Source organism: Cyanistes caeruleus, chromosome 10, assembly GCF_971803275.1.
Source record: "Cyanistes caeruleus chromosome 10, bCyaCae1.hap1.1, whole genome shotgun sequence".
NCBI classification, from domain to species: domain Eukaryota; kingdom Metazoa; phylum Chordata; class Aves; order Passeriformes; family Paridae; genus Cyanistes; species Cyanistes caeruleus.
The window spans coordinates 12906895-12917416 of record NC_141710.1 but is presented as its reverse complement, the minus strand read 5'-3'; the positions used below and the strand labels follow the sequence as shown (position 1 = coordinate 12917416).

At 52.8% G+C, this 10522-nt stretch overlaps 1 protein-coding gene and 1 long non-coding RNA gene across 2 annotated transcripts in view; one reads left to right on the top strand and one right to left on the bottom strand.

Annotated features, from left to right (window-relative positions):
• Nucleotides 1-1461: 1461 nt before the first annotated feature.
• APOD (apolipoprotein D) lies at nucleotides 1462-10521 on the bottom strand. Its single transcript, XM_023933089.2, has 5 exons — nucleotides 7155-10521; nucleotides 6075-6228; nucleotides 5692-5813; nucleotides 3860-3948; nucleotides 1462-2637 (listed from the first exon to the last, which is right to left on the bottom strand). Exons 2-5 carry the CDS (start codon nucleotides 6195-6197, stop codon nucleotides 2402-2404), a joined length of 570 nt encoding a protein of 189 aa, XP_023788857.1. The 5' UTR covers nucleotides 6198-6228; nucleotides 7155-10521; the 3' UTR covers nucleotides 1462-2401.
• Nucleotides 9737-10522, top strand: part of LOC147651306 (uncharacterized) — an 11073-nt gene continuing 10287 nt past the window's right edge. The window contains exon 1 of the long non-coding RNA XR_015274382.1: nucleotides 9737-9839. This is a non-coding gene — a long non-coding RNA (uncharacterized LOC147651306). The remainder of the gene's footprint in view (nucleotides 9840-10522) is intronic.

Below are 10522 nucleotides of genomic sequence, written 5' to 3'. Positions count from 1 at the left end.
AGTGACAGAACTTCACAGCCTCTCTGGGAAATCTGTTCTAGTGCTGCATCACCTGCACAGTAAAGAAGCTCTTCCTCAGATTCGTGTGAAATTTCCTGTGCATCAGTTTCTGCCTGTTACCTCTCATCCTGGTGGTTGGCACCAGTGAGAAGAGCCATCCTCGTGGCATGTCCCCTTCAGATCCATACCTACTTTAATGAGGACACACGGACTCAGAGGCCTGGCCTGTGCACAGGACCGGTGCCCACGCATGGTGCCTGCACACCAGGAGGTGTGTGCTGCCCTGCACATCCACGGAGCTCTCGGCACTGTGTGGGGCTGTTCGGCACTCCCACATGCACTTGAGGGTTTGGCACGTGCAGGGTGTCCCACATATGTGCTGTTGTTCTGGGGACATCTGGTGACATGTGGCAGGACAGGCTGCAGCTGTCCTGTGGTGTCCCCAAGCTCTCTGTGCTGCCATGAGGAGATGCCCCTGGCACAACGTGTTTGCCAGAGCATCCCAGGTTTTTCAGTCTCTGTGGCACAATGAAGGAGCCAGCGTCGTATCCAGATGGCCCAGGGACCACAGGGGTTTGTCTCTGAGTGAAACATTGCTGTTTCTCAGCTGCACCTGGAGATCCCAATTCCCAGCCAGATGCAGGGGCAGTGCCTGCCCAGCCGATGGGGCTGCAGGTTCCCAGCCCTAGGGCTCAGTGCCTGCACAGCCACCGTGCCATGGGCTTGCATCACACAGATTGAGGGCTGCAGCAGCACCATCCATGTGAGAAGGAAAATTGCAACCCGATGAAGCAGTGATGAAACGATTACACCCAGAATCTGACACACTTGGGAACAACCATGCAGTTGTTTGTATCCTGGCATCATCCTTATCCTTATAGCCTGAAAAATTGGGTGGGGTGTTTAATTCTGTGTCACAGGAACTGTGGCATTAGGATTTGAAAGTTTAAAGGGATAATGACTTAAACATGGCACTTGTTTAAGTGCCTTCCATCCTGGCCTCCTCTGATTGGTAAAGATTAGTGACAAACTGGCTCCCTGCTCAGCTCCTGTAGATCGACAAGGGCAGGAAAGTGCTCTGCAGCACACCCACACCACCAGGGTCCTACCAAAATAAGTGTAGAATCTTTCCTGCAGATTTAGCATTCTACATCCACGCCATTATTTCTTCATGTCAATAAAAGCAGCAGGGGATGGGGGTCACTGTCAAAAGCCACTACACAAATTTGCTGGCAGGGCTCAGACAATGGGGTTGTCCATACATCCAACTCTGAAGTGCTGGAAAGAGCTCCAGGCTTCTGGAACAAACCATTTCCCTCCAGCTGTGGTTGTTACATTCATTGCAACCCTGCTGTGGTGGTGCTGTGGCCTCTCAGGAGGGGCAGGCCCCACACACTGAGCCCCGCAGCCTCCTGGCAAGGGCTGTGCAGCTGGGAAGGTACAAAAGGCCCGAAGCAGGTATTTTTATTTCATTTTTAATGAGTTGCATGAATACTATTCAAGCAGAGTTGTCGCGGTGCCTGCTGAACACCTGCCAGGGCAGATGCAGCGCCAGCGGGCACTCGGCACGTGCAGCAGCAGTGGGCAGGATGTCAGGTTGAGCCTGCTGTCTTCTGGTGTTCAGGGAAAAGCCTCTGGAAGAGAGAACAAGGGAGCAGCCCCATCTCTTTATGTCTGCTTACAAGTACAGTCAGAGCCCCCTGGGAGGCCAGGACCAGTCTCATCAGAAGCTAGAGAAGGACACATACAGACATTGGGGATGGAGTGATGCTGAATCTCTGGACATTTTTAGATTTAAAATACAGAGGGCAAGATCTGATTTCTAGCAAGGAGGTCTGCTGACTTAGGAGCAACATATGTCTATAGCCCTGCATTGGAAAACTTTCAAGACCCCCAGCCCCAGTTCCCAGGCTGCTGAAGTGACCCACCACATCTGGTTGCTGCTCCTAAGGCAGTGCCCACGGTGTAGCTGAGACAATGTAGATTCCTGGCAGGCCCAGAAACATCAAGACAAAATTTGGAAATTAACATGGGACTGTGTGATGAATGATTTTTCCCCAGGACTAATACTTGCACATCACAACTCATGCCCTTTTCCATCCACATACTGGAGGACTCACAGCAACAGCAGAGTTTCAGGTCTGCACTTCAGGGTTTCTTTCTTTCACCCATTAGCACTGACTCAGTCAGTTATGCTGCAAAAGTCAGAGTAAGACAAAAAGAGGGGGAAGAGTGATATGGGGAATGACAGCAAGGAGTAACTCTGGGCTGTCAAATTACTGTTAGCAAAGAGGAAACTACTGTTATTAAATTTCTCAGGTACACAGAGAAATTCTAGTGGATAATAAAGCAAGCAACAAAGTTTATCTCTGGTCTGGTGCTTGTCTCTGCATGCCAGGAGTTACATCTCAGCAGGGCAGCTGGCTTGATCAGTGGGCATCATTTTGTCAGTGTCGATCTTGTAGGACTGGAGAACACTCTTCAGGTGCTCCACGGTTTCTGGGTGCATGTCAGGAGTTCTTGACAGAATCCAGGCATAGTCCATGTGGAAGAGCCAGAGGATATTAGTGCAGGAGTAAACCAGGGAGTAATTTTCATAGTCAGTGGAGATGACCCAGTAAGGGGCAGCAGGCATGACTAGGAGAGAGGAGAGCACCGTAACTACCGTGTGTAACCAGCTCTGGACAGCTCTGCAGCACCACAGCCACAGTTCCTGGGACTATTCCCACTTTGGCTGCTGCACACTTGTGGTCAGTACAGGAAGCTATAATTTATAAAAGCCTACCAGGACTCCTTGTTCTGCCCAGAGGAACTTGAGAAAGACACAAAGCCCTGACTATGAAGGTCTCTCTGGAAAGTTAGTGCTATGACCTGAACAGCTCTCCTGGGCTGATGAAGCCAGCCCAGCCTTACCAGTGTGAGGGTGCTGGCAGCGGGAGGGATCTGTAGTGCTGGCAGCTGACTCTGGTGATAGGAGGAGCACAAACCACCACCCAGTGCCATGGGGAACCCTGCCTTGGGGAGCCAGCCGAGCCCAGAGCTGTGCTCCAGCTTCCAGGCTTGAACCTGGTGAAGGTGGTTGGGGCTGCTGCACACGCTGCTGGTGATGCCCCAGCAGCACAGAATTAAGTCTGGCTGTGCTCATGGAACAGTCATTGTACTTCCTTTGCAATTACCCCTCCTCCACCCATTTCTCCAAATAACCCCTCTGTGAAAGAGAGCTATGAAACTGCCAAAGAAAAGGTGTGAGGGAGCAGAATAAAAAGTGATCCAAGGGGACACTGCAGCTCACTTTCCAGTGTTGCTGCAGACAGGAAAGCTCTGTGCACTGTGGCACAGCACCTCAGCAGGCCCCTGTCAAGTGTTACAGTGACAAGGGAAGGAACAAGCAAACAAAACCATTATTATTAATGGTTATTAAAAGCCACTTGTACGTAGAGGCAGCGTGGGCAAGTAGCTGTACTGCAGTGTGCAGAGAAGCAAGCTTATTCTTGGCTCTTGCTGCATTGTGGGGCTGCCTCCCCCACCTCCCCACCTCCCTGTCCCCATCTGTGCAATGACCTGGAGGGACAGCAGGGCTGCTGATCTTTCTTGCTTTGAGATCAGCTGGTGAAGAGTTCTCCACCACTGAGGGGGCTGTTGCTATAAATGGCATATCAGTGCCACCAAACCAGGTGGTTTGACCACTGTGCCTGCAGGTCACAGTGTCTATTTTAGCCCTTTGCTGGTGTGCTGAAGTCACATGGGCAGCTCCACCCCATGCTTTGCAGTTTCTGACCCCTGGTGCCATGGCACAATGCTCAGACCACAGCACTGCCCAGGCCATGGGCACTGGGGAGCCTTCCCACCACACACTTACACCAGTTAAAGCGGACACCCAGCTTGGCTGGCTGTTTTACATCCATGTGCATGAGTTCTCCTTCAGCTTCATTGATTTTGCCATTGGCACTAAGGGGAGAATGACAAAAAAGACAAAGTCAGGAAAGTGGGAGATAATTTTTGTTTTCATTTCCCCTAAATCATCCCTCCTGACACAACTACCTGTCAAGAGGTGGCTGAAATAGGAACTATCCCTGAGGATGTTTTCAGCAGCACTGGGCTCCTCTGGGCCAGGTGCATCTGGATGTCTCAGGTTAAACTACCCCAGCATCCCAAGTTGCCTTTCTCCAACTATCCCTGCCAGAGGGATGTCCTTTGCTTACAGGGTGACAATGACAGAGAAGAAGGAGAGCAAGACTGCTCTGCACTGGGTGGGAGGAACCCAGCATGGGAGGATGGGAGGATCCCATCCATGATCTTGAATGTGCCAGGGAGCAGCTCAGCTCCTGGGAGTTGTGGAAGGCACATGTTCACTTCTGTTTAACCACCTGTGCTTCTTCCAGGTCACTGCACATTCCTCCGCACGCAAATTACCTGTACCTGTGTGGTGAGACAGGATTTTTTTGGCTACTTGTTCAGAGCACTGCCCTACTGGCAGCAAGCCCTAAGACTTGAGCTGCCCATCTTATAAAAGCATTTTTGCACGGATGCCTCAAGATCTGGATGCTGCCTATCAGACAGGAAAGTTTCACACTTCCCTGTAAAACAGGAACAGCCAAGGAGGCAGAAGCCAATGCTGCCAGCAGCAGAGGTCAAGGGGCTGATGCTGGAGCCATACACAGTGCACACCTGACCCATAATATCCCTAGTGTTTCAGGGTCCTGAGCTGCTGCAGTAGTGACAGCCATGACTGGATTTAATCTCACACAGATTAATGCAAATCAATGTCCAGCTGTTTGCCAGGCGCAGCCCGAGCAGTGGAGCTGCTCAGACAGTGCTGGGCACTCAGTGAACAGCAGGGATGCTGCTCTGCTCCGGACACAAGGGATGTGTTCCTAAGCTGTTGTTATTGTGAGCCAGAACAAAGTCCCCATGCCATGCCAGGAGCACAGGGGACAGCGCTGCGTTCGCTGCTCCCTCCCTCTCATCTGTTCAGCCTCTCACTGCAACAGCTCACAACAGCACAGGCTGGTGATGGAAACAGATGAATTAACACCTGCATCTTTCTGTGTAAAAATCCAGGAGAACTCAGGATAATTGCAAACTGCCCTAATTCCCTAATAAAGGAAAAAGTATTCCCTTCCCCACTGATTTAAACTGACAATGCTTTCCGATTGCCTTGCAGTTACTATCTGTGCATCATAAATTCTCCAGAAGTAGGCTGACAAATATTTAAGCAAAAGTTACTCATGTGGTTCACCTTCCTTGCCCCTTTTCCTTGTCTCTTTACTCTGGAGCAGAGAGGAGCACAGGCAATTCTGAGCATGCTGCGGCACGAGGTGGTAGCTGCCATCCTACAACCAGCCCCATGACCCCCCAGAACAGGACTCAGGGCTCCAGCTTCTCTGGGGCTGACAAGCCAGGCAGGGGGGAGATCCAGGCTATTTTATGCTGAAGTCACCATGTACATTTGAAATATTTCTTGTCACTCACCTTGGACAATGAGACAGAGACCTGGTGATCCTCAAGTCACTGGCAGGGATTAGAGACCCATATCTTTCAGAAGAGCTACTGCAACCACAGGGTGCCTCCCTCAGCACCCTCAGCCCCAGACACAGGCAATTTAGAAAAAAATGAACACCCAGGACAGCAGGAGAGGTGGCAGGAGTGCCACTGCCACAGTGAGGGCATGACCCAAACACAAACACTTACAGCATCTCCTTGTTGATCACCTTGAACTTCCCATTCTCCTTCAATGAGTAATTTGCTTGGATGCAGCTTCCTTTCTCAAAAGTTGAGGGCAGCTTCTCTATCTCGTACCATTTCCCCAAATACTGACAGAAAAAGTTTAAAGAGATGTTTTTAACATGAGTGAGGTGAGGCAGAGCAGCCTGCCTCCTGTGTCAGGACAGTTTTTGCCTCTCAGTGGTTGGGGTTGGGGGGTGAGCAGAGCTGCAGACCCACACAAGCAGCTGTGGCACAAGGTGTGACCTGACCTGCCACCACCCCCTGCTCCCAGGCAGTTTGCTCTCAGTCCCACACCCTCTTAGCTTAACTTGCAACACCCGATGAGATTTTTAGAAAAGTTTTCACACCTTGTTGATATCGAATTCTTCTTGAACTGATGGATCTGGGCATGGTCCCACATGAAACATCTGGCCTTTCCCAATGCTGAAGAGGCTGAGCAGGACCGAGAGCCGCACTGCCGTGCCCAGCATGGCTGCACTGGGATGCAGGCGGGAAATGGACCTGGGCAGAAGGAAAAGAGCTGAGCTGGGGCCTCCCTGGAGCAGAGCTTCCTATGAAATGGCACGAGGCATAGGATGTGCAGCAGGGCACCTCAGGGGCACAGCAAGGAGGAAAGAATGATCAGAAGAGTGCAAAAGAAGTCCCAAGCCCAAAACCGCCTCAAGCCCTTCCTGTGCTCAGGCTGTGCCCAGCAGCTCCATGAAAAGCCAGGCAATGCCTGGTGAGAACAGTTGTACTCATCACCCACATCTGACACCTAGCAAGATGAAGGGGTGATAAATGTCCAAGGACCCCCAGGAGCATCATTGTTTGTCCAAAGATGAGGCAAGGAGAAATGCAGGATGTTTGCTTTAAAATGATGGAACATATTCCAGAGCCAGTGGAGAGCTGGGGCCCTAGGACATGAACATAAGCACTGTAGACCTGCAGCACACACCTGCGTGGCAAGAAGGACATCCCCAGGTATGCCAGGGCTGCCTGACACTGCAACACAGTGGGAGAGACAGTGCAGCTGCCTCTGGAGGGGTCTTTGTGTGTCAGGATATACACAGCACTGCAAGGTGGGGAAGTTGGTAGAGATTCAAATCAGCACCAAATACAACATGAACTGACCCCCAAAAGCATGGGGTGAGCAGGGAAAGGACAGGTTTTCCTGCAGAGCAGAAGCAGGAGCTGTGCTGCTTGCACCCAAACAGTCTCTGGAACCAGGATGCTGCCCACATGCTTTGGGCTCTGCTTGGAGCAGGTTGGCATGTACAGACCCTGCAGCACTGGGCTCCTCTGCTTCCCTGGCTGGAAACTCCTCCACAGGAGCAGCAGTAACATTTTCCCCAAGTTTAGAAGAAAAGCCCAGTCTGTCTCCAGCTGCAGGCACAGGCCCCACTGCAGACACAATTCCCGTTTTGAATTTCCCAATTCAGACGTACCTTGGTGGACGAGGCGCAGTGATGCTCTGCAGAGGACCAGGGCAGCAAGGAACAGCTCTGTGGTGAGCTCTCTGCTTCTCTTTATAAGCGTGCTGGGATCATCATTATTCAGCTCTGGCACAAGCCACTCCCTGGTCCTCGACGTGTTTAGGTTTTTTGGCAGGCCAGTCAGCTGCCTTAGATCTGCAGCTGGTACGAAGCTGGAGATGGGCTGCAACTTGGCTGCTCACCCAGGCAAACAAAGGCACCCCACGTGTCTGATACTGCCCTGCAGCTGCAGAGCTCTCTGCCTTGCAGCCGCTCACTAAAGCCTCAGGCCTGGGTGCAAATGGCAAGGGAAGGAGAGAAATGCCACAGCCTTTGGGAGGGGATGGGGACAGCAGCAGCTCCCATGCTGGGCACTCTGGTCCAGCAGCAGCCATGGCCATGCTCCAAGGGGGGACACTCAGCCTCCTCTCCCTCCTACTTGAGCCCTGGAGATCCTCCAGGCCACTGCAATGTCCTTGTCCCCATCATAGTCACTTACTGTGAGTACATGAGGAGCATGAAGCAGTGGGACGTGTCACAGGTTTGTCTGAGGAGCTGTAAGACCTTTCAGCAGTTTTCTTCTAGACTTTTAAATCTTATTACAAGGAAATATTCTGGTGCAATTAATTCCATGCTGACCTGGCACTTTTTCCAACAGGTGCCCAGCAAATGCCTTTGACAGCAGAGCAGCCATCTGTGAATGCAGCCGGTCCCAAGAGTTATACAAGAAGAGTTGAGTAATTGACAGGAAGCTCTCTGTGTTTAATCACATTTTAACCTAATCTCTGTTGAGACTTTCTCTCTAGGTGTGTTTTTACATGCAGCCCTGCATGCCTTACTCACACATGCACACACACACACACACACACATATGAGCTCCTGACTGCCCAAATGCCACCCCAAGAGCCACAGATAGCTCAGTCCTGTCCCTTTCTGGGACCATGCAGCCGAGGTGTACCCTGAAACACAGCACAGACAAGGTGTGTCCTAGGACCAAAACAACCACCAGAGCTGTGTGTGGCTCATCCAATGCAGAGCCAGCAGCACCAGCTGGGGGTGAATGGCCCAGGGGAGCACACGGTCCATGGTCTGCCACAGCGCTTGGCACAGGGCGGAGGAGCCTCCATACAGCTCAGTGCTTTGGCAGCCACCCATGTCCCTGATGGGGTTGCTCTGGCTGCCCATGTCAAAGTCAGAGATGTCCTGCAGACTTCCTGCAAGCCCCACATTCACCTCCACCACTTGTAATACAAACAGGTTAGAAGTCAGGAAATCCCTGGGCAGACCCTGACCTGAATGGTACAAGGGCTGCCATTCTGCAGTGCACTGGTGGGATTCCCCATGTACTGCACACCAGCAAGCACATTTTCTCCTGAGCTCAGCTGCCCACAGCCTGTAGAGTAATCAGAGGAGAAAGTCCTGCAAAAGGGCCAGCTTGGCCACAGTGGAACATTTGCATGTGGAGGTGTGTCTGTGTGCTTATCCACACCTGCACATGGAGCGTTCTTCTATGGAGGAGCGAGGACGCCTCGGCTGCGGTGGCAGCAGTGTGCCCTCGGGTGGGATGGTTCTGAGGAAGCCTTTCACACAGCTGTAGCAGGAGGGGCTCCTGCTTGCCCTGGCCTACAGGAGCTGCCCAGTACCCAAGGGCTGCCCTGCAGTGCCAGGGATGTATCTGGGTGCTTGGCACTGCCGTTGTGGCTTCTGGTACGCTGCAGCCAGAGCATCGAGGTGTTCACCCAGCCATGCTCCATGGAATTCCTGCTGCCAGAGTGTGCAGGAGTGGGCCGTGGCCAGGATGCTGAGAAGTCAGGAGCCAGCAGGAGCTGACAGTCCTTTGAGCCCCACTGAGAGTGGAAATGACAGGTGTGGTAGGCTTGGCTATAGACATCACTCCCTCTTGCAGCCAGCACTAACAACTCTGGAAGAGATCCTGTCTTTGCAGGAAATCCCATATCCAGCCAAAGGCAGCACCCTCAGAAGTGCAGGAGCTGCATGGGAGCCCTATTTCTCTACTGGCCACTGCCAGCCAAGGAGCACCCCATGGGTGCCAAGCACAGCTTGAAGCACAGATGATAAGAGCTGACAGTCGAGCCTGCTGCCACTGCTGAGATGTCTCCACACAAGCACTGGCTGTGCCTTCCCCAGGGGCACATATCTGGGCCCTTCCTGACCACAGAAGGAAGCACCCAGGTATCTGCCACTCATCTCTTGGAGTGGAGCAGGTTTGGGATGCTGCATCTGAGTCCATGCTTGGGGTCAGCTGGTCAGGACATGTTCAGTGGCCACCCCAGGACCCTCCTGTCATTCCACCTCCAGCACCACCTGCACAGACCAGAGCCTGCTCCATGTCCCACCTGTCATTAGCCCACAGCAGGAGTCTGCTCTGAGCCATGCCAGAGAAAAGGTTTGGGGGAAAAGCATAACCTTATAATTGCACCTAATTGTGGGGTGGGAGCAGTCATCTCCACCCGGTAAGCAGTTTGTACCCTGGAGCAGAGGAGGGGCCCCACATCAAAGGGCAGGAAGCTGGAGCAGGGGAGGGAGGACAGGAAGGAGAAAAGCTGTGGAAAAACCAGGGCAAAAAGGGGGGGTGCGAGGGTAGCAGACACGTTCGGAATGCTTCGTGCAAGAATGAAAGCTCCTCCACATTTCTGGGTAATGAGGCAGCTGCAGGGCAGGCTGCAGGGCTGGTGCACAGGACACGGACAGTGGGGTGGCACCGGGGCTGCAGGGGGACAGGACAGAGCTGTGAGCGGGGGTGGGCAGGAGTGGGTGCAGAGCATACACGGGCTGAGGGGGCATGAGCCACACTGCACGTCCCGGGGTGACGGGGACAGACAGACAGACGGACGGACTACACCGGGATATTCTCACGCTGTCAGTTGTCCATTTCAGAGACAAAGCTCATCTGGCTGCAGAGAGAGGATGCAATAGCACTGAGTACTGCTAGCAAAGAGAACGCCCTTGGCAGAACAAGCTAGAAGTGCAGATAAAATTCAGCCAGCAGAGGGCTAGGACAGGACAGTGCCTAACCTGTGACATTCCACCTGGAGCCGACCTGGCTTAGTGCGGGAGTGAGATTGTCCTGTTGCAATATCAGCTCTTGGCACCTATGAAACAGAGCAGCTTCAGCCAGGCCTGGTGGGGACCTGGCTCCCCAGGGAAAGGCTGTCACACCACACTGGGTCTCTAGCTGGGATTTCAGCAGCTGCAGGGGAGCCCCCAGAGAACCAGGATAACCTGGGAAAGCTGAGGGTCCCACCGTGGGGACAACATTGTTTGCATGGACAGCTCTTCCTGACTCAGCCTTCCATTTTGTTTTTCTTCCTCCTCTCCAG

Coding starts and splice junctions, on each gene's coding strand:
- APOD (XM_023933089.2), bottom strand. CDS start 6,197: ATGCTGGGCACGGCAGTGCGGCTCTCGGTCCTGCTCAGCCTCTTCAGC. Junction 5,814..6,074: donor AAGAATTCGATATCAACAAG/GTGTGAAAACTT, acceptor TTTTTCTGTCAG/TATTTGGGGAAATGGTACGA. Junction 3,949..5,691: donor GTGATCAACAAGGAGATGCT/GTAAGTGTTTGT, acceptor TTCTCCCCTTAG/TGCCAATGGCAAAATCAATG.